Source organism: Pseudophryne corroboree, chromosome 6 (genome assembly GCF_028390025.1).
Source record: "Pseudophryne corroboree isolate aPseCor3 chromosome 6, aPseCor3.hap2, whole genome shotgun sequence".
Classification (NCBI taxonomy): domain Eukaryota; kingdom Metazoa; phylum Chordata; class Amphibia; order Anura; family Myobatrachidae; genus Pseudophryne; species Pseudophryne corroboree.
The window spans coordinates 549,703,296-549,731,018 of record NC_086449.1 but is presented as its reverse complement, the minus strand read 5'-3'; the positions used below and the strand labels follow the sequence as shown (position 1 = coordinate 549,731,018).

The window sequence follows — 27,723 nt, the reverse complement described above, 5'->3', positions numbered from 1 at the left end:
GGTAATCGTTACGAGAAAATTAGCGAAGCTTTCGTTCGCAATTCTGCTATGCTAAGATACACTCCCAGTAGGCGGTGGCTTAGCGTGTGCAATACTGCTAAAAGCAACTAGCGAGCGAACAACTCGGAATCACCCCCGTTATCCGATTTTGAATATGCTACAATGTACTACAAAAATACCTGCCTGCACATACTATTTTGCCTTGAGATATAGACTAGACGGGAGCGCGCATCGCAAGGGACAATACACACAGTTCGATTTGAACTAGACGCAATGTTATTTCAAATAAAAAGATCAAATAGCATGCCAGAATCACGGTGGACAGAATTAAGGAGAGAGAGAGGGATGGGAGCTTGGAGTGTAAATTGATGGAAGGGGAGATGTACCAAACCGTGGAAACATATAACGTACCAGCCAATCAGCTCATAAATGCCATTTTTCCAGCACAGCCTGTAAAGTGGAAGTTAGAAGCCGATTGGTTTTGATACAAGGCAATTGAGTTTTATGTTAATTAGTTGCAGCTTCATTTTTGTTCAACTCCGGAACACCCTAGAAGAAGGCAACTAAACTATTAATTAACTAAAGTAAATACTATCTTGTCCTAATAAGACTGTTGTTATGCGAAAACAAACTTTTCAGTGTTAGTCATCACAAATTACATATTGGGTTTATTAGCTCAGTAGAAGGTTTATAATCCTACTAAACTGCATCGTTCATCCTTGAAGCCCAAGATGGTTTGTGCAAAGATAAAACTATTAAAGGTCTTTTACACATCAATTTGAAGAATTTCAGATTATCCTGATAGCTATGCCTGAGGAAAATAAAGATCTTTTGTGCCATTGCCAGGTTGAGGTTTAAGAAACTCTGTTCACGGATATTGCATTTTTGTGGTTGCAACAAGGATTACATATAACTACATGTACAAAGTTTGGCAGGATAGACAAATTACATCTGCCAAAAAAATACCTAGAATAATTATTTGTTCTATGCTTTTCCGATTCAGGTAAAACTGTATTAAAAACATGTTTAATTTAAGGTTATTCCTTGGATGCAAATACTTGTTGGAGAAATCCCACATCCATAGAAATGTATTTCTGGGTAAAGCAGTGTACCATGCAAATGGGATAAAAGCTGTTTTCCAGGAAATAAGAACAATCCCGCTTTATATGGATGAGGCATCTCCCAGGGGAAACACTCTGCTGTGATACTTTGTTTTAATTATTACATGTGGAAAAGAGGATGTTTTGTCTGACTAAAGGCAAACCATTTTACTTACATTACTTTGAAAACCGTCACTGACAAAACTTTCAACAATGGCAAGGTGTACAATATCAGAACACAAGTAAGACTTCTCTGGAAAGGTATCATGTTACAAAAGACATTGCTCTGTTTAAAGCATACAGAGTACTATACGTCATAAACACACAGCAGAACCATTTTCTCTGTGATTGCAATTGCTTTAACAATTCCACAGCACCATATCTGTGTCTACTATGTTACCAAAATAAACACAGCCCGGGTAACTACACTGGGGTAATGACTAGAGATGAGCGCCGGAAATTTTTCGGGTTTTGTGTTTTGGTTTTGGGTTCGGTTCCGCGGCCGTGTTTTGGGTTCGACCGCGTTTTGGCAAAACCTCACCGAATTTTTTTTGTCGGATTCGGGTGTGTTTTGGATTCGGGTGTTTTTTTCAAAAAACACTAAAAAACAGCTTAAATCATAGAATTTGGGGGTCATTTTGATCCCAAAGTATTATTAACCTCAAAAACCATAATTTACACTCATTTTCAGTCTATTCTGAATACCTCACACCTCACAATATTATTTTTAGTCCTAAAATTTGCACCTAGGTCGCTGGATGACTAAGCTAAGCGACCCTAGTGGCCGACACAAACACCGGGCCCATCTAGGAGTGTCACTGCAGTGTCACGCAGGATGTCCCTTCCAAAAAACCCTCCCCAAACAGCACATGACGCAAAGAAAAAAAGAGGCGCAATGAGGTAGCTGTGTGAGTAAGATAAGCGACCCTAGTGGCCGACACAAACACCGGGCCCATCTAGGAGTGTCACTGCAGTGTCACGCAGGATGTCCCTTCCAAAAAACCCTCCCCAAACAGCACATGACGCAAAGAAAAAAAGAGGCGCAATGAGGTAGCTGTGTGAGTAAGATAAGCGACCCTAGTGGCCGACACAAACACCGGGCCCATCTAGGAGTGGCACTGCAGTGTCACGCAGGATGTCCCTTCCAAAAAACCCTCCCCAAACAGCACATGACGCAAAGAAAAAAAGAGGCGCAATGAGGTAGCTGTGTGAGTAAGATAAGCGACCCTAGTGGCCGACACAAACACCGGGCCCATCTAGGAGTGTCACTGCAGTGTCACGCAGGATGTCCCTTCCAAAAAACCCTCCCCAAACAGCACATGACGCAAAGAAAAAAAGAGGCGCAATGAGGTAGCTGTGTGAGTAAGATAAGCGACCCTAGTGGCCGACACAAACACCGGGCCCATCTAGGAGTGGCACTGCAGTGTCACGCAGGATGTCCCTTCCAAAAAACCCTCCCCAAACAGCACATGACGCAAAGAAAAATTAAAGAAAAAAGAGGTGCAAGATGGAATTGTCCTTGGGCCCTCCCACCCACCCTTATGTTGTATAAACAGGACATGCACACTTTAACCAACCCATCATTTCAGTGACAGGGTCTGCCACACGACTGTGACTGAAATGACGGGTTGGTTTGGACCCCCACCAAAAAAGAAGCAATTAATCTCTCCTTGCACAAACTGGCTCTACAGAGGCAAGATGTCCACCTCATCATCATCCTCCGATATATCACCGTGTACATCCCCCTCCTCACAGATTATCAATTCGTCCCCACTGGAATCCACCATCTCAGCTCCCTGTGTACTTTGTGGAGGCAATTGCTGCTGGTCAATGTCTCCACGGAGGAATTGATTATAATTCATTTTAATGAACATCATCTTCTCCACATTTTCTGGATGTAACCTCGTACGCCGATTGCTGACAAGGTGAGCGGCGGCACTAAACACTCTTTCGGAGTACACACTTGTGGGAGGGCAACTTAGGTAGAATAAAGCCAGTTTGTGCAAGGGCCTCCAAATTGCCTCTTTTTCCTGCCAGTATAAGTACGGACTGTGTGACGTGCCTACTTGGATGCGGTCACTCATATAATCCTCCACCATTCTTTCAATGGTGAGAGAATCATATGCAGTGACAGTAGACGACATGTCCGTAATCGTTGTCAGGTCCTTCAGTCCGGACCAGATGTCAGCATCAGCAGTCGCTCCAGACTGCCCTGCATCACCGCCAGCGGGTGGGCTCGGAATTCTGAGCCTTTTCCTCGCACCCCCAGTTGCGGGAGAATGTGAAGGAGGAGATGTTGACAGGTCGCGTTCCGCTTGACTTGACAATTTTGTCACCAGCAGGTCTTTGAACCCCAGCAGACTTGTGTCTGCCGGAAAGAGAGATCCAAGGTAGGCTTTAAATCTAGGATCGAGCACGGTGGCCAAAATGTAGTGCTCTGATTTCAACAGATTGACCACCCGTGAATCCTTGTTAAGCGAATTAAGGGCTGCATCCACAAGTCCCACATGCCTAGCGGAATCGCTCCGTGTTAGCTCCTCCTTCAATGTCTCCAGCTTCTTCTGCAAAAGCCTGATGAGGGGAATGACCTGACTCAGGCTGGCAGTGTCTGAACTGACTTCACGTGTGGCAAGTTCAAAGGGCATCAGAACCTTGCACAACGTTGAAATCATTCTCCACTGCGCTTGAGACAGGTGCATTCCACCTCCTATATCGTGCTCAATTGTATAGGCTTGAATGGCCTTTTGCTGCTCCTCCAACCTCTGAAGCATATAGAGGGTTGAATTCCACCTCGTTACCACTTCTTGCTTCAGATGATGGCAGGGCAGGTTCAGTAGTTTTTGGTGGTGCTCCAGTCTTCTGTACGTGGTGCCTGTACGCCGAAAGTGTCCCGCAATTCTTCTGGCCACCGACAGCATCTCTTGCACGCCCCTGTCGTTTTTTAAAAAATTCTGCACCACCAAATTCAAGGTATGTGCAAAACATGGGACGTGCTGGAATTTGCCCATATTTAATGCACACACAATATTGCTGGCGTTGTCCGATGCCACAAATCCACAGGAGAGTCCAATTGGGGTAAGCCATTCCGCGATGATCTTCCTCAGTTGCCGTAAGAGGTTTTCAGCTGTGTGCGTATTCTGGAAAGCGGTGATACAAAGCGTAGCCTGCCTAGGAAAGAGTTGGCGTTTGCGAGATGCTGCTACTGGTGCCGCCGCTGCTGTTCTTGCGGCGGGAGTCCATACATCTACCCAGTGGGCTGTCACAGTCATATAGTCCTGACCCTGCCCTGCTCCACTTGTCCACATGTCCGTGGTTAAGTGGACATTGGGTACAACTGCATTTCTTAGGACACTGGTGAGTCTTTTTCTGACGTCCGTGTACATTCTCGGTATCGCCTGCCTAGAGAAGTGGAACCTAGATGGTATTTGGTAACGGGGGCACACTGCCTCAATAAATTGTCTAGTTCCCTGTGAACTAACGGCGGATACCGGACGCACGTCTAACACCAACATAGTTGTCAAGGCCTCAGTTATCCGCTTTGCAGCAGGATGACTGCTGTGATATTTCATCTTCCTCGCAAAGGACTGTTGGACAGTCAATTGCTTACTGGAAGTAGTACAAGTGGGCTTACGACTTCCCCTCTGGGATGACCATCGACTCCCAGCAGCAACAACAGCAGCGCCAGCAGCAGTAGGCGTTACACGCAAGGATGCATCGGAGGAATCCCAGGCAGGAGAGGACTCGTCAGAATTGCCAGTGACATGGCCTGCAGGACTTTTGGCATTCCTGGGGAAGGAGGAAATTGACACTGAGGGAGTTGGTGGGGTGGTTTGCGTGAGCTTGGTTACAAGAGGAAGGGATTTACTGGTCAGTGGACTGCTTCCGCTGTCGCCCAAAGTTTTTGAACTTGTCACTGACTTATTATGAATGCGCTGCAGGTGACGTATAAGGGAGGATGTTCCGAGGTGGTTAACGTCCTTACCCCTACTTATTACAGCTTGACAAAGGCAACACACGGCTTGACACCTGTTGTCCGCTTTTCTGTTGAAATACCTCCACACTGAAGAGCTGATTTTTTTGGTATTTTCACCAGGCATGTCAACGGCCATATTCCTCCCACGGACAACAGGTGTCTCCCCGGGTGCCTGACTTAAACAAACCACCTCACCATCAGAATCCTCCTGGTCAATTTCCTCCCCAGCGCCAGCAACACCCATATCCTCCTCATCCTGGTGTACTTCAACACTGACATCTTCAATCTGACTATCAGGAACTGGACTGCGGGTGCTCCTTCCAGCACTTGCAGGGGGCGTGCAAATGGTGGAAGGCGCATGCTCTTCACGTCCAGTGTTGGGAAGGTCAGGCATCGCAACCGACACAATTGGACTCTCCTTGTGGATTTGGGATTTCAAAGAACGCACAGTTCTTTGCAGTGCTTTTGCCAGCTTGAGTCTTTTCAGTTTTCTAGCGAGAGGCTGAGTGCTTCCATCCTCATGTGAAGCTGAACCACTAGCCATGAACATAGGCCAGGGCCTCAGCCGTTCCTTGCCACTCCGTGTGGTAAATGGCATATTGGCAAGTTTACGCTTCTCCTCCGACAATTTTATTTTAGGTTTTGGAGTCCTTTTTTTACTGATATTTGGTGTTTTGGATTTGACATGCTCTGTACTATGACATTGGGCATCGGCCTTGGCAGACGACGTTGCTGGCATTTCATCGTCTCGGCCATGACTAGTGGCAGCAGCTTCAGCACGAGGTGGAAGTGGATCTTGATCTTTCCCTAATTTTGGAACCTCAACATTTTTGTTCTCCATATTTTAATAGGCAAAAAAGTTTTTTGGGAGTGTGTAAACACTCCCACTCCTGGCGCACCTTAATTAGATAAATTAAAAGAAAGCTAGACAACAGCTGCAAGCACTGGAGGACTGCTAGTTCCCCCAAGAGACAGAAATAAAAATATATACACAAGTGCTGCGCTTGAAGTGAGCTTGGTTATTTGGTACTTAGTGAATAAAAATATAAATATATAGGTGTCTGCTTTAATCAATCAAAGCAGACACCTATATATTTATATTTTTATTCACTAAGTACCAAATAACCAAGCTCACTCCATATTTTAATAGGCACAACTAAAAGGCACCTCAGGTAAACAATGGAGATGGATGGATACTAGTATACTTATGGATGGACTGCCGAGTGCCGACACAGAGGTAGCTACAGCCGTGGACTAACGTACTGTGTCTGCTGCTAATATAGACTGGATGATTGATAATGAGATGAAATCAATATATATATGTATGTATATATAATATCACTAGTACTGCAGCCGGACAGGTAGATAATATATTTATTAGGTAATGATGACTGATGACGGACCTGCTGGACACTGTCAGCTCAGCAGCACCGCAGACTGCTACAGTAAGCTACTATACTATAGTAGTATGTACAAAGAAGAAAGAAAAAAAAAAACCACGGGTAGGTGGTATACAATTATGGATGGACTGCCGAGTGCCGACACAGAGGTAGCTACAGCCGTGGACTAACGTACTGTGTCTGCTGCTAATATAGACTGGATGATTGATAATGAGATGAAATCAATATATATATATATATATATGTATGTATATATAATATCACTAGTACTGCAGCCGGACAGGTAGATAATATATTTATTAGTTAATGATGACTGATGACGGACCTGCTGGACACTGTCAGCTCAGCAGCACCGCAGACTGCTACAGTAAGCTACTATACTCTATAGTAGTATGTACAAAGAAGAAAGAAAAAAAAAAACCACGGGTAGGTGGTATACAATTATGGATGGACTGCTGAGTGCCGACACAGAGGTAGCTACAGCCGTGGACTAACGTACTGTGTCTGCTGCTAATATAGACTGGATGATTGATAATGAGATGAAATCAATATATATATGTATGTATATATAATATCACTAGTACTGCAGCCGGACAGGTAGATAATATATTTATTAGGTAATGATGACTGATGACGGACCTGCTGGACACTGTCAGCTCAGCAGCACCGCAGACTGCTACAGTAAGCTACTATACTCTATAGTAGTATGTACAAAGAAGAAAGAAAAAAAAAAAACACGGGTAGGTGGTATACAATTATGGATGGACTGCCGAGTGCCGACACAGAGGTAGCTACAGCCGTGGACTAACGTACTGTGTCTGCTGCTAATATAGAGTCTAGACTGGATGATAAATTATTGATAATGAGATGAAATCAATATAATATCACTAGTACTGCAGCCGGACAGGTACTATATATATTTATTATGTAATGACTGATGACGGACCTGCTGGACACTGTCAGGTCAGCACAGCACCGCAGACTGCTACAGTAAGCTACTATAGTAGTATGTATAAAGAAGAATGAAAAAAAAAAAACCACGGGTAGGTGGTATACAATATTATATATATATATATATATATATATATATATTATATACAATTATATATATATATATATATATATATATATATATTAAACTGGTGGTGATTGATTATTAAACTGGTGGTCACTTCAGGACAGGTCACGTTGCAACTTGCAACTAGTACTCCGAGGCCTAAGCAGACAATCACAAAATATATTATTATACTGGTGGTCAGTGTGGTCACAACAATGGCAGTGTGGCACTGACTCTGGCAGCAAAAGTGTGCACTGTACGTTATATGTACTCCTGAGTCCTGCTCTCAGACTCTAACTGCTCCCCACTGTCAGTGTCTCCCCCACAAGTCAGATAATACACTTACAGTCACACTATCTAATCTATAAATATCACTTCAGCAAGTAGTATAGTAGTATACAGTAGTACTCCTCCTAATAATGCTCCCCGAAAATACTGTGTCTCTCTCTTCTCTAAACGGAGAGGACGCCAGCCACGTCCTCTCCCTATGACTCTCAATGCACGTGTGAAAATGGCGGCGACGCGCGGCTCCTTATATAGAATCCGAGTCTCGCGAGAATCCGACAGCGTGATGATGACGTTCGGGCGCGCTCGGGTTAGCCGAGCAAGGCGGGAAGATCCGAGCCTGCTCGGACCCGTGTAAAAAACCTGAAGTTCGGGCGGGTTCGGATTCAGAGGAACCGAACCCGCTCATCTCTAGTAATGACATTCATTTTTCATTGAACTTTAGTGAAAGGAGCAATTTAGTGGCAGGGGGCATTCTGTTTTTCTGCACTATATTACTGTATCATAAAAGTCTTGTCACTCATTCCTACTGAAATGAATTCATCTGCTGTCATAGCACTTTCTGTGTGTGTCTTTTCAGTGTGTGTGTCATTTAATGTTCATCTTTATTTCATACTGATTTCCTTTTGGTTTTCCAGAGATCTGCACATAACCAAAGCCATGATTTTGTTAAGGCTTATAAATGACAAATTAACCAATTTCCTAGTATTCCATCACATCGCATTTTACTATGTAATTATATATGCAAATAAACTGCTCTAAAATATAAACTTTAGCTAGTCCACAAAGACTGTTGCCTATTTAACTAGAAAATTGTGTGTTTTTCATACACCCAGAAGAAATTACACTTATGCTATTTTTCCTATGCGCACTTGTACACCTTGTTAATCCATAACCTTACTCCCCTTCCTAGTCTGTACTCACTGTACTGTCTGTACTGCTGTATATTCCTAACCATACTCCCCTCCTCTACAGGGCCGTCTTTTCGTATGGGCTCAATGGCCAGTTGCAGGGGTGTTTTAACAGAGGAGTGGACCCGCGTGCAGCCTCTGTCGCGGGCCCCCTCCTCTCCGGCAGCAGTTGACTCTGGCATAATGCCAGAATCTACTGCACATGCGCAGGTCTCCTGGCATCCGCGCCTTGTTCCTGGGGACATCTCCAGTGTGCATACGCAAATCACTCGGAAATGTCCGCAGTGCAGGGCTGCCGTCGCGGAATTCTGGAGGGTAAGAAAAATATATGTGTGCTGTGAGGGCTCCCCTGGACCCAGCGGCCTGTGTGCACCGCACACACTTCACCCATTATAGAAACGCCTATGGGCAGTTGCCCAAGGGCCCTAGGAGTATAAGGGCCCTAGGCTAATAGCTGAGGGTCCCCTTTTTCCAGGGGTACCAGATTTTCTGCAGCAGGGTACATTGTGTTCCACAGTGAAACATCGGAGTGTAGAGTGGATCTTGATCCAGAGGCTAAAGCTTTAGGCTGTCCCAGGATGCATTGGTGCCTCCTCTATAAACCCTGCCTCCAAGCACTGGAGCTCCGTTTCGAGTTGGTGCCTGCAGCAGCAGGTCACTTAACAGGGGGGGCTGCACTGGGCACCCCATAAAAGCTTTCTAAGAAGCTTTCAAGGGCAATGGCAGACATTCTGTGCTGCGGCTCCATCACCTCCCAAGCGGCGTCGCATACTCCTGCGGCCTGTTCCCGGTACTGGCGGCGGTACGCTCCAGCTTTAGGCACATGGTCGCAGACGTTCTCCTGGTTTGCGTGGCTGCTACAGTGAGGAGGTAAGAGGGTCCCCCAGGTGCGACCCGCCATTAAATCGCATTTGTGTCGCAGTCTAGGGAGACAGACCGCGATGCTGGCGTGGACACTGTCACCGAGCAAGGATCCCACTAGACCATCAAGGCATAGGAGTACAGGTCGAGTGTGCTAACACCCATTTTAATAAGTTTCCATAGTACCAGGCGGTGAGGACCAGCATAGGGGAGCCGACGCTTGACCTCTAGCCCCTCCCCCTGCCAGGGCGCTATCTACTGCAGATTTTCACACCCTGGAGCTGCCTCACACTCTCCCTCACTCCCTGACTGAGTAGCTGGGCACCATCTTCTAAGCATAGCTGCGGCTGGTCTCTGGGACTGCAGGGCAAGGTCTCCCTTGTAAAGCCGCCTGTATACAGCGCTGTGACTTTACAAACACTTGAGTATTCTACATGTCTTTATACAGACAGCATTAGTTAAGAAAGAGTGTACCTATTACAGGTTATATTGTACGAGTATTCTGATATATACCTCCGGTCTAGGATCGCACTGTTATATATGTATCTGTACATATACTAGTCCAGTGCCGTTTTATTGTCATAATAATTATCTGCATTGCCTGTGACTGTGTGTGCCTGTATCTGCTGTGTGGTTTCACTTTCAGTGTTTCCCAGATAAATCTATCACTATATTCTGTACCCTAAGGGACTAGGTGCGTACGGTTCATATATATAGTGCGACACAGTATTTACCCATTACGTGTATTCTACTGTGTACTTAGTCACATAATACCAGATTTATTCACAGGTATTGTACTCTGTCTGGCTTTATCGTACTAAACCGCTCTGTTGTTGCATTTTTGTACAATGTCTAACAAGAAGGGCAGTAAGTCTGGGGATGCTCCGGCATCATGCAGAGCATGCACCAAAGATTTACCTGAGGGGGAAGTTTTTTATGATGGTCTGTGTACTGTGTGTTATACATCTCCCAGTCAGTCCTGCAGCTCCTGTAACCAATCAGGAGCCACCCTGTAATGCGTAGACAAACCTACTGGGTACTCTGGTGGAACGCCTTATGCCCCCGATGGGGTCACCTGTGCCACTACAGCCACAAATTGTCCTTATGGTTAATCCGCCTTGGACGAAAAATTTGTCCAACCAGTTGCAGCAATTAAATCAATCCTTGGTCAGACAAAAATCTACTCCAGGTCACTCCCGTGTCTCTGGGTCATCTAAGCAGGCTGCTTCCTCCGCACAATCCATGAATTTCTGAAGAGGAGGGGGAGCATACTGTCCTGTCAGACACTGAATCAGGTGTTTCTGACGAGGATTTTCCATTGCAAATTGATATCCCTGCCCTAGTTGTTGCTATTAAGCAGATCCTACAAATCACTGATGATGAGGATTCCACTACTGATATGTTTAAACGGCAGAAGGTGGTTAAAAATCTGTTCCCCCACTCTGACCATTTGGTGGACATGAGGAAGGAACCCTGGTTTAATCCTCTCCCTGCAGAGTTATGTAACAAGTGGGAAAATTCACCGCGGGTGGATTCTCATATCTCCCACCTAGTGGTATCATCCACTCTGCCTTAGACCACTGTCACTTCACTTAAGGAACCAATAGATCAGCGTGTGGAGGGATGCCTGAAATCTATTTATTCCCTGACGGGTGCTGTTCATAGACCCACTATTGCGGCCTCTTGGGCTGCAAAAGGTATTGAAGCATAAGTTCAGGCATTAGAGGAAGAACTGCCGACTTCTGCAGTTCACTCAGATCTGGTTAAAGACTACTTCAGACGCATGTCTCATTCAGTCTCACACCACGATTATCCCTTCGGATCCGTTAAAGGGGCAGGCTCTGCAAAAGGTTGTAAGTTTCCTCCTGAACACAGGAGTGGCAGTGCTGTTACCTCTGTCCCACACAAAACCCAATGGGTCTTTCCGGCCTACACTCAACCTCAAATCACTAAACAAGTTTGTGAGCGTATCCATGTTCCGTATGGAAACACTGCGCTCATTTGTACTGGCTATAGAACCCGGAGACTATATGGTATCCCTGGATATACAGGAAGCGTACCTGCATAAACCTATTGCCATGTCGCATCAGCAGTATCTGCGGTTTGCTATTGGCGACCTCCACTATCAGTTCCAGGCTCTTCCATTTGGACTGGCTACAGCTCCTCGGATCTTCACCAAGGTCATGGCTGTAATGATGGCTCATCTCCGTCGCCAGGGAATCAGGATCCTGGCGTATCTGGACGACTTGCTGATCCTGGCAAACTACCACGATGTCCTCCTCAGTCATCAGGTAAGCTTCCTACAAGCCCACGGGTGGCTTATCAATTGGAAGAAATCCTCGCTGGTCCCAGCTCAGAGCATGGTGTACTCCTGGACACACACAGTTTGCGGCTGTTTCTGTCCCAAGAAAAAGTCCTGAAGCTTCAGGACAGGATAAGATGCTTCCTTTGTCGCCCCAGACTGATGATATACTCGGCGATGCAAGTACTTGGCCTGATGGTGTCAGTATTCGACATGGTAGAGTACGCTCAATTTCATTCCCACCCTCAGCAGAGGTTAATGCTTTCCAAGTGGGACGGCCTACCTCATCAGATCAGATCTCACATGATCACTTTGACTCTGGAGGTTTGTCTGTCACCTGGTGGCTACAGGACCAGCAATTGATCAGGGGCCGTCCCTTCTGGATCCCCGACTGGGTACTGCTGACAACGAATGGCAGTCTGAGGGGATGGGGTGCGTTGTTGGTGCAACACTGTTTTCATGGTCGATGGACCGAGGAGGAATCACTCCTCCCAATAAACATTCTGGAGTTGCGGGCAGTGTTCAATGCTTTGACTCTCGTTCTGCCTCTGGTACAGAACAGGCCGGTTCAAGTACGGTCAGACAATGCCATCACGGTGGTATACATAAACCATTAAGGCTGCACTCGAAGCCACATGGCTATGATAGAAGTGTCAAAAATCCTTCGTTGGGCAGAACGCCATCTGCCAGCAATATCGGCAGTGTTCATTCTGGGCATCCTAAACTGGGAAGCGGATTTCCTTCGTTGCCAGGACATACACGCCGAAGAGTGGAGTCTTCATCCGGAAGTCTTTCAGCTCCTAGTGGACAAGTGGAGCCTACCAGACATAAACCTGATGGCGTCTCGACACAATCACAAGGTTCCGGTCTTCGAATCAAGGACCAGGGATCCTCAAGCAGCATTCGTGGATGCACTAGCAATTCCATGAAACTTTTGGCTGCCATACGTGTTCCCTCCAGTGTCACTCCTGCCCAGGGTCCTGTGGAAGTTCAAACAAGAAGGAGGAATACTACTTCTAGTAGCTCCAGCGCGGCCAGACGGTATTGGTTCTCAGACCTGCATGGTCTATCGACATAGTGTCCCCTTCTACTTCATCAGCGCCCAGCCCTCCTTGTACAGGGCCCTTGTCTTTATCCGAACCTGGCCAGACTGGCTTTGACAGCGTGGCTCTTGAAGCATCACTCCTTAGGGCCAAAGGATTCTCTGAGGCGGTCATCCAAACTGTGTTGAAAGCCCGCAAACCGGCATCTGCCCAGATTTATTACAGGGTCTGGAAATCTTATTTCACCTGGTGTGCTGATAAGAATTATGATGCATACAGATTCAGAACTTCCAGAATTATGGCTTTTCTGCAACGCGGACAGGATTTAGGACTTCGTCTAGCCTCCCTCAAGGTTGATATATCTGCCTTTTCAGTTTGGTTTCAGAGAAAACTTGCGTCTCTACCTGACATTCATACATTCACTCAGGGTGTCTTATGGACACAGCCTCCCTATGTCCCTCCTGTGGCTCCATGGGATCTGTCTGTTGTCCTGAATGCCCTGCAAGAGTCTCCATTTGAACCTCTTGAGCCGGTGGACCTTAAATGACTCACAGCTAAGGTCTTGTTTTTACTGGCTGTTGCCTCTGCTAGAAGGGTGTCGGACTTAGCTTTGTCCTGTCGTCCACCCTTTCTGATATTTCACCGTGACCGGGCAGTTCTAAGAACTCGCCCAGGTTATTTACCTAAGGTGGTTTCAGCTTTTCACCTTAACCAAGAGATTGTGGTTCCGGCCTTTATCTCTTCTGATTCGTCCTCCATAGAGCGGTCTTTGGATGTGGTAAGGGCTCTCCGTATTTATGTGGAGAGGACTGCCTCTATCAGGAGGTCAGATTCCCTTTTTGACTTGTTTGGTTTTCACAAACGTGGCTGGCCTGCGAATAAGCAAACCTTGGCCAGATGGATTAGAATGGTTATTGCACAAGCTTATGCGCAGGCTGGACTCCCGGCTCCTGCTGCTATTAAGGCCCATTCTACTCGGTCTGTTGGACCTTCTTGGGCGGACCGCCGTGGAGCGTCTGCAGAACAATTGTGCAAGCCAGCTACGTGATCCTCATTGAACACGTTCATAAGGTTCTATGCCTTTGATACTTCCTCCTCCCAGGATGCTTCCTTTGGACGCCAGGTTCTCATACCCGCTAAGGCGCGTCCCCTACGTTGAGGAATTGCTTTAGGACATCCCTGATGTTTCCCTGTGGAACACAATGTACCCTTCTGCAGAAAAGGAGAGTTATGGTAGACTTACCATTGTTAACTCTCTTTCTGCGAGGTACATTGGGTTCCACAGGGCGCCCACCCTAACGCACCTAGCTTCTTTGGGTATGTATGGCATTAGCCGCTGTTCCCTTCTCCTGTCGTGAGAATCTGGTTCTATGTGACTAACATCTGCCTTCTCTCTTGCCTGCTCCTGCATTTGACTGGTTAAACGAAACTGAGCTCCAGTGTCTGGAGACGGGGTTTATAGAGGAGGCCCCCATGCGTCCTGGGAAAGCCTAAAGTTTAGCCTGTTGGTGCTTCTGGATCAAGATCCACTCTATACCCCGATGTTTTCCCTGTGGAACCCAATGTACCTCACAGAAAGAGAGTTAACCATGGTAAGTCTACCATAACTCTCCTATTTTTAAATCGGCCCTGTGAACCGGAGATTTCCGACTTCAAAGCAGTGGTCCCCATCCGAGCCTGTTCATTGCTCTTCCCAGCCAGATATCTCGGGTTCTGTCTGAAGTAGAGGTTTTCTGAGGGTATTCGCCAAGAGCTGGGACTTTCCCCTTTCGGTGGGCACTGGCAGCTTGTCTCTACTATGTCCAGAACCAAAGATATCAGCCTTCCAGCAGTTGATCCCTGCTCCAGCTCCACAAGCCTGGTATGCAGTTTTATATTTTCTTACTTTCAGATACTAGGCTGGCATCGTGCTGCGGTAGTTACAGGCCATCAGAGGCTGGAAAGGAGATGTATCAAAGCTGCTGAAAAGTGGAGAAGTTGCCCCTGATATCCAATTAGCTTCAGGCTAGCATATTTCAAATACAATTGATTGCCAGGGACAATTTCTTCATTTCTCCATTCTTTAGAAGCTTTGATACATCTCCTGGGAATAACTTAATCATCCTATGTTCAGATGCAAGATCTCCATTTCCCACCGCTTCAAGTAAAAGAAAGTCATAGAAATGGCTATGACAACTGTATAATAGCACAGCCTGCTCTTGAGTGGTCACACACACCCTTCCCATCTGTCCACCAATGAGGAGAAAGTTGTGTGACATTACATTATACAGTGGGTGCTCAGTACAGAGATAAACGCCATATCTGTTCAGCTGTCATACTCGCAGCTAAGCAAAAAATACATTTGGGTCCGGTGGAGTAGCTGACGCTCGAGCTTCCACTTTTAAGCCCACACCATGCCCGTTTTGAAGCACTTGTAGAGAAATAATGTACCGTATATAGCATCTGTCCTTATGTATCTGCTTAAAACCCAAGAAATGTCCCTGATTTACTCTTTTTTTTTTTTTTTTCAATTAATATAATATTAGTAGTTCTCGGACTGTTAAAGTATCCATCTGCACACAAGAAACACCACACATTAGAAAAAAAAATTGACCTGGACTATATATATGATTTGCAGAATAATTGTAAAATAAGTTAATAAGTAAACGTAACTTGTATTTTCCTCTTTCAGTTTTGGTGTGAGTGCGGCTATGTATGCTGTAATTACTCCTCACATTATAGTTCCCTCTCTCACTCTTTACACTTTAGTGTTCTCTGCTGCTCGTGGTTTTATGCCAAAACCTCCAAGTTTTATTTTGTTTGGATACCTTTAATGATGTTGCTGGCAATTGCAGTATAATCATAAATCACTGATACTGTCCTCTATTCAAATCATGACATGATTGTAATTACATGCATTTTATTTGTTCCCTTTTCTTTCAGCTTTCAGACCGAGAAATAATGAGATATTATGAAAAATATGAGCCCAGGCGAAATGAGTTGGAGGCATTTAACAGGGTAATATTTCAATATGTTTACATTACACTTGGCTATCATTTGTATTGGTAATAACAGAAATACTGCTCTTATAACGAATTGCATTGTAATGTTACACTGAAGTCTGGTTCAATGAAAACAGCATTTTCAAAAGTTTATCGTCTGGTACTTTGTCCCCCAGACTGCTTGGTTTATTACTGCAACAGGTTAGCTCAGGTGTGTGCATCCACAACAGTTGCAGCTGCAAAGCAAGTCTCTTGTTATATATATATATATATATATATATATATAAAAGATAGGTGTGCCTGAAGCTGGACCTCCCCTTTAAGTTATTTTTTACAGTTTGGAATTGTAATACAGAATATCCCTAACATGTGCAGTTTATAACCTGCAAAAGAAAAGGGGTTTCATCTAACTCCCATCACCAGGAAACATTTTAATAACTAATAAGTACAGTATATTGCAATTTTTTAATAAATTGTTACCAGAAGTTCTAAAATATAATATTTAATAATATTATATAGAGAGGCGGCTCCTAAATTGTGTTTTCAAATGCTTGGATGATAAAATCCGCCTGTTGGTTTATATGATCATTTGTGGGATTGTAATCCGCTTTAAAACATATAGTGAATATGTTAAATTACGTTAATGGTAACTGCGGAATAAGATTCCAAAAAGTGTTACCATGTGTAATAGTTACTGATTTCCAGCCACCTGTTTAATACACATTTGATACTTTACTTTTTACTATAGTATGTCTGCAGGGCCGGACTGCCCATCTGGCACTTCTAGAAAATGCCAGGAGGGCCGATGGGCTGATGGGCCAGTCCTGTCACACAGAGAGCCGGGAAGGCCTCACGCAGCGAGTGTCCGGCTCTCTGGTCTGGCTGCCACCCGACTATCTCCATGGAAATGGAGGCGTGCTGCAAGTCCAAGCCCCCCTGACTCGCGGCACGCCCCCGCCCATCTCCATGGAAATGGGGGCGTCATAAGTCCACGCCCCCTGATTTGCGGCACGCCCCCATCAGCATCCACACTCTCCTTTTGCTGCGCGCGTGCCCCTGTCATGTGCGTGCGTGCAGGCACATGCCAGGGACGATTTCGGCCCCCAGTCCGTCCCTGTATATCTGTATGGGTATGACTCACATGGTCAACCACTATTGGTTGACACTGGGAAATGTCAACATGACAAACGGTCGACACAAAAAAAGGTAAACGCAACATTTTTTTTCTTCATTTTTAATGGTGTCGTTTTCACCGTCACAGCACATGGAACCCCAGTTAGTGTATCGGGTACCCTCGCATGGCGAGTGAAAGTCCACGTGAATAGTAATGTATGAAAAAGTTTTGTGGAAAAAAGCTGTGTCGACCATATGTGTGTTGAACATATGCACCTGTTGACCATACGCACTGTCGACTTATTACATATCGACATAATGCATGTCGACCTAATTAAAGTCGATTCTATCATCTGGATACCTGTCTGTATTCTTTCCTTACTTGCATCTTGTGCTCAGGTGATGTGGTAGACACACATTACTTGGCATTCTAATTCAAAAAGTAAAAAATGTGTTCGTTATGAAAAAATTGTGTTTTTCATGACTATTTACAGTAGCACCTGTGACATGCTAGTACCAAATACGGTTTCATGTTTGCACTTCTGACAGTTACGTAATATACAAATGGTATGCTATTTTGAAACAGGTGCATTATTATCACCCTAGGGTGAGTGACCGGGAGGAGCATTAGAAATGCAGAAGGCGATCCCATGTCTCATGCGGCCACAGGCTAACCTGGAAAACTCCCAGTGAGACATATAGGTAGTTTGCCCCCGCCGCTTATATTATTTCATCATGGTACACAAGTTAAGGCCCGAATGTGATAGAATAACAAATGTTTATAAACAAAACTAGCGACCCACCCCAGCTTCACACGGGAGAAAACCTGCTTTACTAACTTTGTCATTGCTAGCTCCCTTTTGTCATAGATTAATGTTTCATACACCTAAACCTTCCTTGACAAATGATCTATGGAATTGTGAAAAATGCATCAAAATCTGTCCAGTGGTTCTTGAGACTGGCCCTCATTCCGAGTTGTTCGCTCGGTATTTTTCATCGCATCGCAGTGAAAATCCGCTTAGTACGCATGCGCAATGTTCGCACTGCGACTGCGCCAAGTAACTTTACTATGAAGAAAGTATTTTTACTCACGGCTTTTTCTTCGCTCCGGCGATCGTAATGTGATTGACAGGAAATGGGTGTTACTGGGCGGAAACACGGCGTTTCAGGGGCGTGTGGCTGAAAACGCTACCGTTTCCGGAAAAAACGCAGGAGTGGCCGGAGAAACGGTGGGAGTGCCTGGGCGAACGCTGGGTGTGTTTGTGACGTCAACCAGGAACGACAAGCACTGAACTGATCGCACAGGCAGAGTAAGTCTGGAGCTACTCTGAAACTGCTAAGTAGTTAGTAATCGCAATATTGCGAATACATCGGTCGCAATTTTAAGAAGCTAAGATTCACTCCCAGTAGGCGGCGGCTTAGCGTGTGTAACTCTGCTAAAATCGCCATGCGACCGATCAACTCGGAATGAGGGCCACTATGCCTAACAAACAGACAGACGTCTACTGGGGACATTATTTTATACTATGTAGAGTTACAGGTAAATCTTTTTCATCGGCCCCATAGCAAAACATGCCCATACGATGAGGCCAGAAGTACATATGGGGTGTCAGAGGCATGCTTGGTGGAGGTCTGAGGCACATATGGGGTGGGGATGTCATAGGTAAACATGGGGAAGTAGAAGGCAGAGGCACTCATGGGGAGAGAGGTCAGATGCACAGTTGGGGAGGCAGTGATCAGGGGCACTGATGGGGAGGGGGTGCAGAGGTACATATTGGGAAAGAGGAGATGATAGGTGCACATGGGGAGTAGGAGGCAGAGGCACCAATGGGGAGGTGGGTCAGAGGTACTTATGGAGAGGGGGGGCATGCTTGGTGAGGCAGGAGGCAGAGGTACAAATAGGGAGGGGAGATAATGGTGCACGTGGGGAGGTAGGAGGCAGAGGCACGCTTGATGAGGCAAGGGGCAGAGGTACATATGGGGAGTGGAGATAAGTGCACATGAGGGGGAAGAGACACTCACGGGGAGGGGGGTCAGAGGCACACTTGGAGAGGCAGGAAGCAGAGGCACTCATAAGAAAACTTGCCTATTTTACTGATGACTCATAGAAGCAGGTGATGGAGGAACATTAACGAAAGATGGGGGCAGGGACATATATAAAGGATGAACTGTAATGACTTCCTCACCAGGGCTGAGTTGCAGACTGAAGCCTTCTGTGAGAGGGAAGAGAAACAGGGGAGCTGCTGCTGATCAGTCTAACAGGGGTATCGCAGCACTGATGATCCCTGCAGCAAACTGCTTCCTAGTAACAACTTGAATTCTGCCTGTGACTAAGAAGCAGTTCGCAAGAGGGATCATCACTCCTGTAGCCCTGACTAAATGTTTCCCACAGCAGTACAAAATGTAGCTCCACCCTCATCTTTACATAGTGGGAGTAACCAGGAGTGGGAGGGTGCAGTTGTCTATGATCGGAAAGTTGCTGCATGGTACATTCAGCACAACAGCCACTTCGTTCTGTCACTGTTCTCATTGTCATTTATACTGTGGTGAGCTGGGTGCAGGGGGAATGTAGTCCCCGAAGGTGATGTGGGCCCCAGAGCAACCGCACTCCCTGCACTCATAGTAGCTACTCCCTTGAATAAAGCTATCTGGACTGCCTTTAGCTATAATTCAAGCAACTGAACACAGATACTGCATTACCACTCTTGGCCATTGTGTGGCTTTGTAGAGCCCTACTATTCTTCTCTTACTGACTTGCTTCACTAAAATCATCTCTGCTTGGCTCCCTTTTGTTATAGATTAATATTTTATATATCTAAACCTTTCTCAACAAATGCTCTATAACGTTGTCTAGCAGTTCTCGAGATTAGCCTGAACAGACAGATAGACGCCTACTGGGAACTTTATTTTATACTATGTAGAGATGCTCTGGGTTTTTTACTTGGTCAACTAAACATTGCAAGACACCTGTGCATCCAAAGAGTCACTTATCACCTCTATAAATCTGCACTAGATGCATTTCCACATTTGGTTTTATGTTCAAAGTATGTTTGTAATGAAAAAGTATTGGGTATTACCGAGTTGTTGTAACATTTGTTGCATCCTAACTTTGAGAGGCCAGAATGTCTTCTCTTTTCCTGACAGAGATCAGTGTGAGATACAGATGTATTCTCCATTATCGTTTAGCCTTAACACATTACGTAAGGCTGCTTAGCACATTTATATTATTTTCAGGATTATAAGTGGATTTTGATACATATTACGTAACTAGTTTCCCATATGTATATTTCCCAATACAACTTAGAAATAAGGTGACTCCACGATCTCATACTTGTGTATAATCTCATTGCTGCAGACCAAAATATACAAAGCAATACATCAATCTTCCAACAGACCCTTATCTGACTACACGCTTCCTTGTATAAGCATCATTAAATGTATAACCCTCCCTCACACAACACTTCCAACATTGTATAGATAATTCTCCAACCTCCTCCTTACACACACATGTGTAGTCCTTAGTGTCTATATATTCTAGCACTGGTGTCATATGTTGTTACTTTAATAGTCTGAATGTACACATTTGGGATCGTGTGTGTGTGTGTGCACTGTGCAGTGAGTGATTGTTTCTGACATTATACAGTACATACCCCTGAATGGAGTCATGAGAGCCGATGTCTCTAGTGTATCATTTTCTGCCTGTGTCCAACATCACTGAAGATGTGGTTTGTATGCGTTTTTTTAGCAGTCTAAGCCATATGTTATTGTATTTAGCTAATAACGTTTTACTTCAGCTCTCAAAATGCACATTTGTTTCCATCTAATTATTTTGTTCTCTCTCTCTAGAATTATATACGTAAAGGTTCAGATTAAATCCTTGACTTGAGTAGGGAAATGCAAGTCCCATATCTATTTTTCAAAAAGGCAGTGACTCACAGAAATTTGATTAAATCTGTATTCCACTGGTCAGCTGCTGGAAATGGTTCCTCTGTTTCTCCACCCTTGTCTCCACATCTGAGGAAAGCTTAAGCAGGAAATGTAGACTGTATCAGTATTGCAAAATAATCTTATTATAAAAATATTATTATACTGTATTTACTTGATTTTCAGGCTTGTTCACTTTTGTAACTTATTATGGCTGCAAGGCTTGACTTCGTTTAGTTGGTCCTCAGTATTACCATATTTTATCTTATTTTGAAACATTTCAGTTTAAGGCTCAATTTGTAATCTATAATAATTAGTTTGGGAAATTGCCCGATTGATATCCTTGCAAATGAAGCTTAAAAGAATTAATGTATATTTGCTTACAATAGTGAAGTGTTTCCCAACCTCAGTCCTCAAAGCACACTAACAGTCCAGGTTTTAGTGATGTCCATGCTATAGCACGGATGGTTAAATCAAAATAACTGTGGTACTAATTTAAGGGTCTATTCATGAAGCAGTGAAAAGTGTGGAGAAGTGAGCCGGTAGGGAAGTTGCCCATGGCGACCAATCAGCATTGATGTAACATATTTTAATTTGCATACTATAAAATTATACAGAGCAGCTGATTGGCTGCCGTGGGCAACTTCTCAACTGGATCACTTCTCCACTCTTTTCACTGCTTCGTAAATAGACCCCTAAGTCACGTGTGCTCAAATATGGTTATCCTTATAATCTGGACTGTTAGTGTGCCTTGAGGACTGTTGTTTCTAACCCCTTTCACATCATTTTTAATGCATAAAAAAACATAAAGGGTTGGGTATTTTGTTTGTGTGAAAGTTTCGTTATGTAATTTGTATGTACTGTATTATTGGATCTTTTTGACTGCGGAAACTTATTTGACAGTTATTATACACAAATCAGACACATATTTGGTTTCGACTCTTTAACACAATGCAGTTGCATCTGAAAACATTGTAACAGGCTCTAATGATTCCTCTCCTATAACAACCACAAGTTTGCTGAGCCAAGTAACAATAATAACCCCTTTGTCTGTCTGTTTAATTATCAATTCAGTCCAATTAGCCTGTTTCCGCGAAACTTGGCCATCTTTTTTGTTTTTTAATCTATTTTTATTATGATATAATTTTGCTTTCAGATGCAAATACCCATTGACTACATTTTCCGGTATTGCAGAGGGCCTAATTTAGACCTGACCGTAGCAGCAAATTTGTTAGCAGATGGGCAAAACCATGTTCACTGCAGGGGGGGTGGATATAACATGTACAGAGAGAGTTAGATTTGGGTGGGTTACTTTGTTTCTGTGCAGGGTAAATACTGGCTGCTTTATTTTTACACTGCAATTTAGATTTCAGTTTTAACACACCCCACCCAAATCTAACTCTCTCTTCACATGTTACATCTGCCCCCCTGCAGTGCACATAGTTTTGCCCATCTGCTAACAAATTTGCTGCTACGATCAGGTCTGAATTAAGTGACTAGGGGTTTTGGCGTACAGCGCTACACAATACTCGTGTCAGGGGCTGCTGGTACTTGCTGAGTTGTCCACACTCTGAATTCTGGTATAGTTAGGAAAAAGGAGGGGTACGGTACCTGCGCTCACTAATGTATATAGTAGTGTTTCTAAGTATATCAATGAGAGGATGCCTATGTAGTCTGTACACAACTTTATTTTCAGTGCTGAATGAGTAAATAGTTGTGTGTCCCCATATTGGGGGTAATTCCAAGTTGATCGCAGCAGGATTTTTGATAGCAATTGGGCAAAACCATGTGCACTGCAGGGGGGGCAGATATAACATGTGCAGAGAGAGTTAGATTTGGGTGGGTTATTTTATTTCTGTGCAGGGTAAATACTGGCTGCTTTATTTTTACACTGCAAATTAGATTGCAGATTGAACACACCCCACCCAAATCTAACTCTCTCTGCACATGTTATATCTGCGTCCCCTGCAGTGCACATGGTTTTGCTCAACTGCTAACAAAAATCCTGCTGCGATCAACTTGGAATTACCCCCAATATGGGGACACACAACTATTTACTCATTCAGCACTGAAAATAAATCAACTTGGAATTACCCCCATTGTGTGAATGAAGGGAACAATTATGAACCAAAACAAAATAAAAGGAAAGAAAAAAACAAAATGACAATAGCAGTGGCGTGAGAAAGAGTTCAAGTTGTGTACAGTCACTCAAATGTTAATGACCGGAGTCCTATATGACAAATTCTCTGAGCACTTGGGGTGATTCCTGTGCTTCCCCTGTATAATGTTAATGGTATGCCTTGAAGAACGCCATCTTCACTGGTACAATCGATGGGGTTCCTGTTCTGGGGGGCCGGCGCCCCGGCCTGCCAGGTACAGTAAACTTACCCTAGGTCCTTTGTGTTGTGGTTTACTGTACCTGGCAGTATTTTGTTTTGTTTTGGTTCATATTTGTTCCCTTCATTCAGACAATATGGGGACACACAACTATTTGTAATTGTATTATATACAGATCTGTATTCATTCAGCACTGTGACTGGAAATTTAGTGGTGTACAGACTACACAGGCATCCTCTCATTGCGATACTTATAAACACTACTACATACATTGGGGATCGCAGGTATCGCATCCCCCCTTTTCCTAACTATGGGGGTCATTCCGAGTTGATCGCTATCTGCCGTTGTTCGCTGCATAGCAATCAGTGAAAAAACGGCTAATCTGCATATGCACCGCAATGCGCATGCGCGTCGTATGGGTACGAAGTCCATTGTGGTTTTGCACTGGTTCTAGCGACGATTCCAGTCGTGCAGCCAAACGCAAGGAGATTGACAGAAAGAGGGCGTTTATAGGTGTCAACTGACCGTTTTCTGGGAGTGTTTGGAAAAATGCAGGCGTGGCCGGGCGTTTGCTGGGCGGGTATCTGACGTCATTACCGTGTCAGTCGTCGTAGCAATCATCGCACAGGATAAGTAACTACAGGGCTGGTCTTGTTTTGCACAAAAAGTGTTTGCAGGTGCACTGCTACACAGGCGTTCACACTCCTGCAAAGTGAAAATACACTCCCCTGTGGGCGGCGACTATGCGTTTGCACGGCTGCTAAAAACTGCTAGCGAGCGATCAACTCTGAATGACCCCCTATACCAGGTCTGAATTAGGCCCAGAAAGAGACAGATAGAAGTTGGTTTAACCTGCCCTTGCTATATCATGGTGAATTTGACCTTAGAACAGTGACCATTGTTTTTATTTCCTAGGAATTCTTCTTTTCTCTACCCCAGCACAGGAAATGATTTTCACCCCATCCCAGTGCAATGGCTGAGTCCATTTGCAGCCACAAGATAAGCTTGCACAGCCACACTTCTGCATCCAAAGGGAACCTTGTAATGCAATCTCCACAGTGCTTCTGCCAGAAGGCTTTGCCACTTGCATGTGAAGACTTTCAACAAATGAATCAATACAATGACTGTACCACTATTTCATATGGAAACTTCCAGTTTTTTTGACACTTAATTTGTTAAAGGTTTTACAAATAATTATTGTGTTAAGCCAGATGTAAGTCTATGGGGCGACTCAATTGTCTTTTGAGCTGCAAATATTAATGGGCACCTGACAGAGCAATTCAGTTGTTTTGGGCGCACAAAGAATTTTGACATTTCTGATTGCCACCTCAGGACGGTGCCAGCAGAAATGTGGGCATCCATGGTACGATCGCCCGATCAGAGCAACAATTGAATTAGATTTTGAAGTTATTATCCATGTGCATTGCTTTATGTAAATACTGTCAATATATGTGTTTAAACATTAAAATTGCCAAGTCTTGGTGGACTGTTGTCATGTTTTGGAAAATTAAGAAGTCATTGTAACATGTATCAAGCTCTAGAAACCTTATTGGATTTGTTGGATCGGTACCGTGCGGGCGATACAGTTCAGTACACATGTTCGTTCTTAGCCTGAAAGTTTATTATATGATTTTTACGGTGCATTAATGCTTCATAAATCTTCCTTTCAGCTTAAAGTGTTTCTGGCTCCTTGTATCGAGGCCTTGATTCTTCTGGACCGCCTTTGCTATCTGAGAGAACAGGTATGTTTACTTTTTCATGTCTGACATGGTGAGTTTGTCCCACTGCATGAGATAATTCACACTTACTGTATAAGGAGAGTCTAACTCATAGAGTACACATTTAATAATGTGCATCATTTGGATAGAGAGGGAAAAAAATAGTTTTAAACATATGCCCAGCAGATGTTATTATTTTTGGTTAAGTCAGAGCAATAACATTAATGATATTTTAATTGTAGTCTAATTTGCAAGACCCCGGGCATTATGTTTATAGCAACTATATATAGATTGTCAGTTTAGTCACAGACATCAGCATTGGTTGAACTGATCGATCTGCCTAATTTTGCAGTTACCAAGCGACATGATTATAGTAAATGCTGCCACCTTATTTAATAGAAGACAATTATCTAAGATTGCTTTAACATCAGTGAGTGACCCCACTGCCAAAACATGTTTAGTGAGTTAAGAAATATATTGGTTGAGTTTTTAAATGAAAATGTCTTATGCAACCTCTTCTTTGATGTCTGAAAAAGATGTTTGCAATCTTCCTACATTGAACACTCTCCAGGGAAAAGTCCCATTTTTCCACTATAAACTTTTTTTTTCCTGTTTAACAGTTACACTGTGTCCATTGCAGTACCTTCTTTTCAAATCCTTTCTTGGAATCAAATTGCTGCTATAAATGCTGGATTTTATTCTAAATGGAATTTTTACACACAAAAAAGCAATTTTGAAATATGCAGATAATGATGTATTTCTCTGGCTGCCAGCTTACTGTAAATCAGAAATCCGTATGATTTCCAAGTGCACAGATCAGGCATATTTCATGCTGCACTGATTTACTTTCATTGAACCGGAGTGCATTTGACCTAGTTTACACAAGATTGCAGATATATTGTTGGGATTTTTCAAACGCTGTCCTTAAAAAAAATAAATGAAAGATAGATAAAAAAAAATTCTCAGAAGAGTTTAGTGTGTATATGTTTTATCACTTTGTCTAATAATCATGAAATGTAGGATTATATAAGTAGTCAGCTATTAAATCATACATTCACACTTATCTAATGCTTTGCTCCAGCCATATTCTGCTAGAGCACTCTGAACTCTTTAATTCTATCCATTTACAGCTATATCATCGCATGCTGCCTTCCTTTTCTGAATTAAACTGTACTCACTTTCATACATAAAGCATATTGTACGTATTTATTTTTTTTATTATTATTTTTAGGAAAACTTGGCGTGGTCTGGACTGGTGAAGTTGTTTGACCCCGTGAAATCACCTCGTTGCTATGCAGTGGTTTCTCTGAAACAACCCTAATGTTTTAATATTTTATTTATAAACTGTGCAGGTTAAACCTACAATATATAAAAAAAAAAAAAAAAGCTTTACTCAATATTTATAAAGGTTTCTGCAGCTTCACTGATGTGACACTGGGCTTGATGCAAGCGTGGCTGCAATGCTGTTGTTTCAGCCTTCTTTTTTCCACTGTGCACGCTCCAACTTTGATTACAAGCGGTGGTCACAGTGAACATTTGGACGCAACTTAATTGATGGTCAGTGAGTGTTTGTGGGAGGGCTGGCGAGTCAAACGCAGCCGTTTCATGGGCGTTTGGTGGGGGGTGTCTCAGCCTGCGTCTGTGTATGCAGTTATATTGGCACTGGTGGCTTACTGCTGATGGCCATTCTGAGCAACTATAGGTACAACTAATGCGTCTTTGTTCGCAAACGGTGGATTAGAGACGCCGCCAATGGACATCTCTGTACAGATCCCCTCGGCTGCAGCATTAGGACATCTTTGTAGTACTGCTGTGTGCAGATCCCAGTTGCAACGGATTTGCCTACACCTCTGATTCAGGCCCTGTGATTACCTCTGGTGTTTCTAGATCTGACGTTGAGTCAATTATTTTCCCCCCTGATTTTGTAACTGTTTAGAAATTGAGTAATTGCCAAGTATGTTCTTACCATTGTGTATGGAAGCTCCTCACTTTGAATGTTTGAATTATGCAAAATCTTACTGGATGTACTGGATTATATAGAAATTATTTTAAATTAAATCAATATAACCATAAAAACTCAGACAATACATTTTGGTATATATTTTTGAGACTGCTATGTGAATTCTCACCCATAAACTGATCTATATTTGGACTAATGACAACCAGTATAAATTATAATCCTGCACGAGGATGAAATGTCCAAGCCATTTCCCAAATCGTACTCAGAATGTTACATTTTGGATCATTTTTGCTTTTATGAAGGTTCTGTGTGTTCTGTTTTATATTGATAAATTCTTGTTTGAATAACCTATGGTTGTAATTGGATTTCACTATATGTATTGGAGCTATAGCTATATTTACTGTAATCAATACAAAATCTCACACATTTCCAATATCAGTGGCGCACAAAGGGGGAATTACGAGTACCTGGAACCCCCCCTGAAGAGCCAAATTTTATATTTTGTGTATTTGTATTTGTGTGCTTGTGTATGTACAGTATGTATGTGTGTTTATGTATGTACAGTTTACATGAATGTGTGCTATATATATATATATATATATATGTGTGTGTGTGTATAATGTGCATATATAGATATATCAGAGATATATATATATATACAGTATGTGTGTGTGTGTGTGTGTGTGTGTGTGTGTGTGTGTGTGTGTGTATATATATATATATATGTGTGTGTGTGTGTGTGTGTGTGTGTGTGTGTG

The 27,723-nt window shown here is 43.6% G+C and overlaps 1 protein-coding gene across 8 annotated transcripts in view; it reads left to right on the top strand.

Annotated features, from left to right (window-relative positions):
• Positions 1-27,314, top strand: part of METTL25 (methyltransferase like 25) — a 467,640-nt gene extending 440,326 nt beyond the window's left edge. For 5 of the 8 annotated variants that reach the window (XM_063927684.1, XM_063927686.1, XM_063927682.1 and 2 more), the window contains 3 exons: positions 15,855-15,929; positions 24,958-25,029; positions 26,237-27,314. In XM_063927684.1, the coding sequence (XP_063783754.1) occupies positions 15,855-15,929; positions 24,958-25,029; positions 26,237-26,326 (237 nt within the window). In that variant the 3' untranslated portion in view covers positions 26,327-27,314. Of the gene's footprint in view, positions 1-15,854; positions 15,930-24,202; positions 24,774-24,957; positions 25,030-26,236 lie in introns of those variants that run through there. The other 3 variants (XM_063927687.1, XM_063927689.1, XM_063927688.1) reach the window with 2 other exon arrangements.
• The last annotated feature ends 409 nt before the right edge of the window (positions 27,315-27,723 follow it).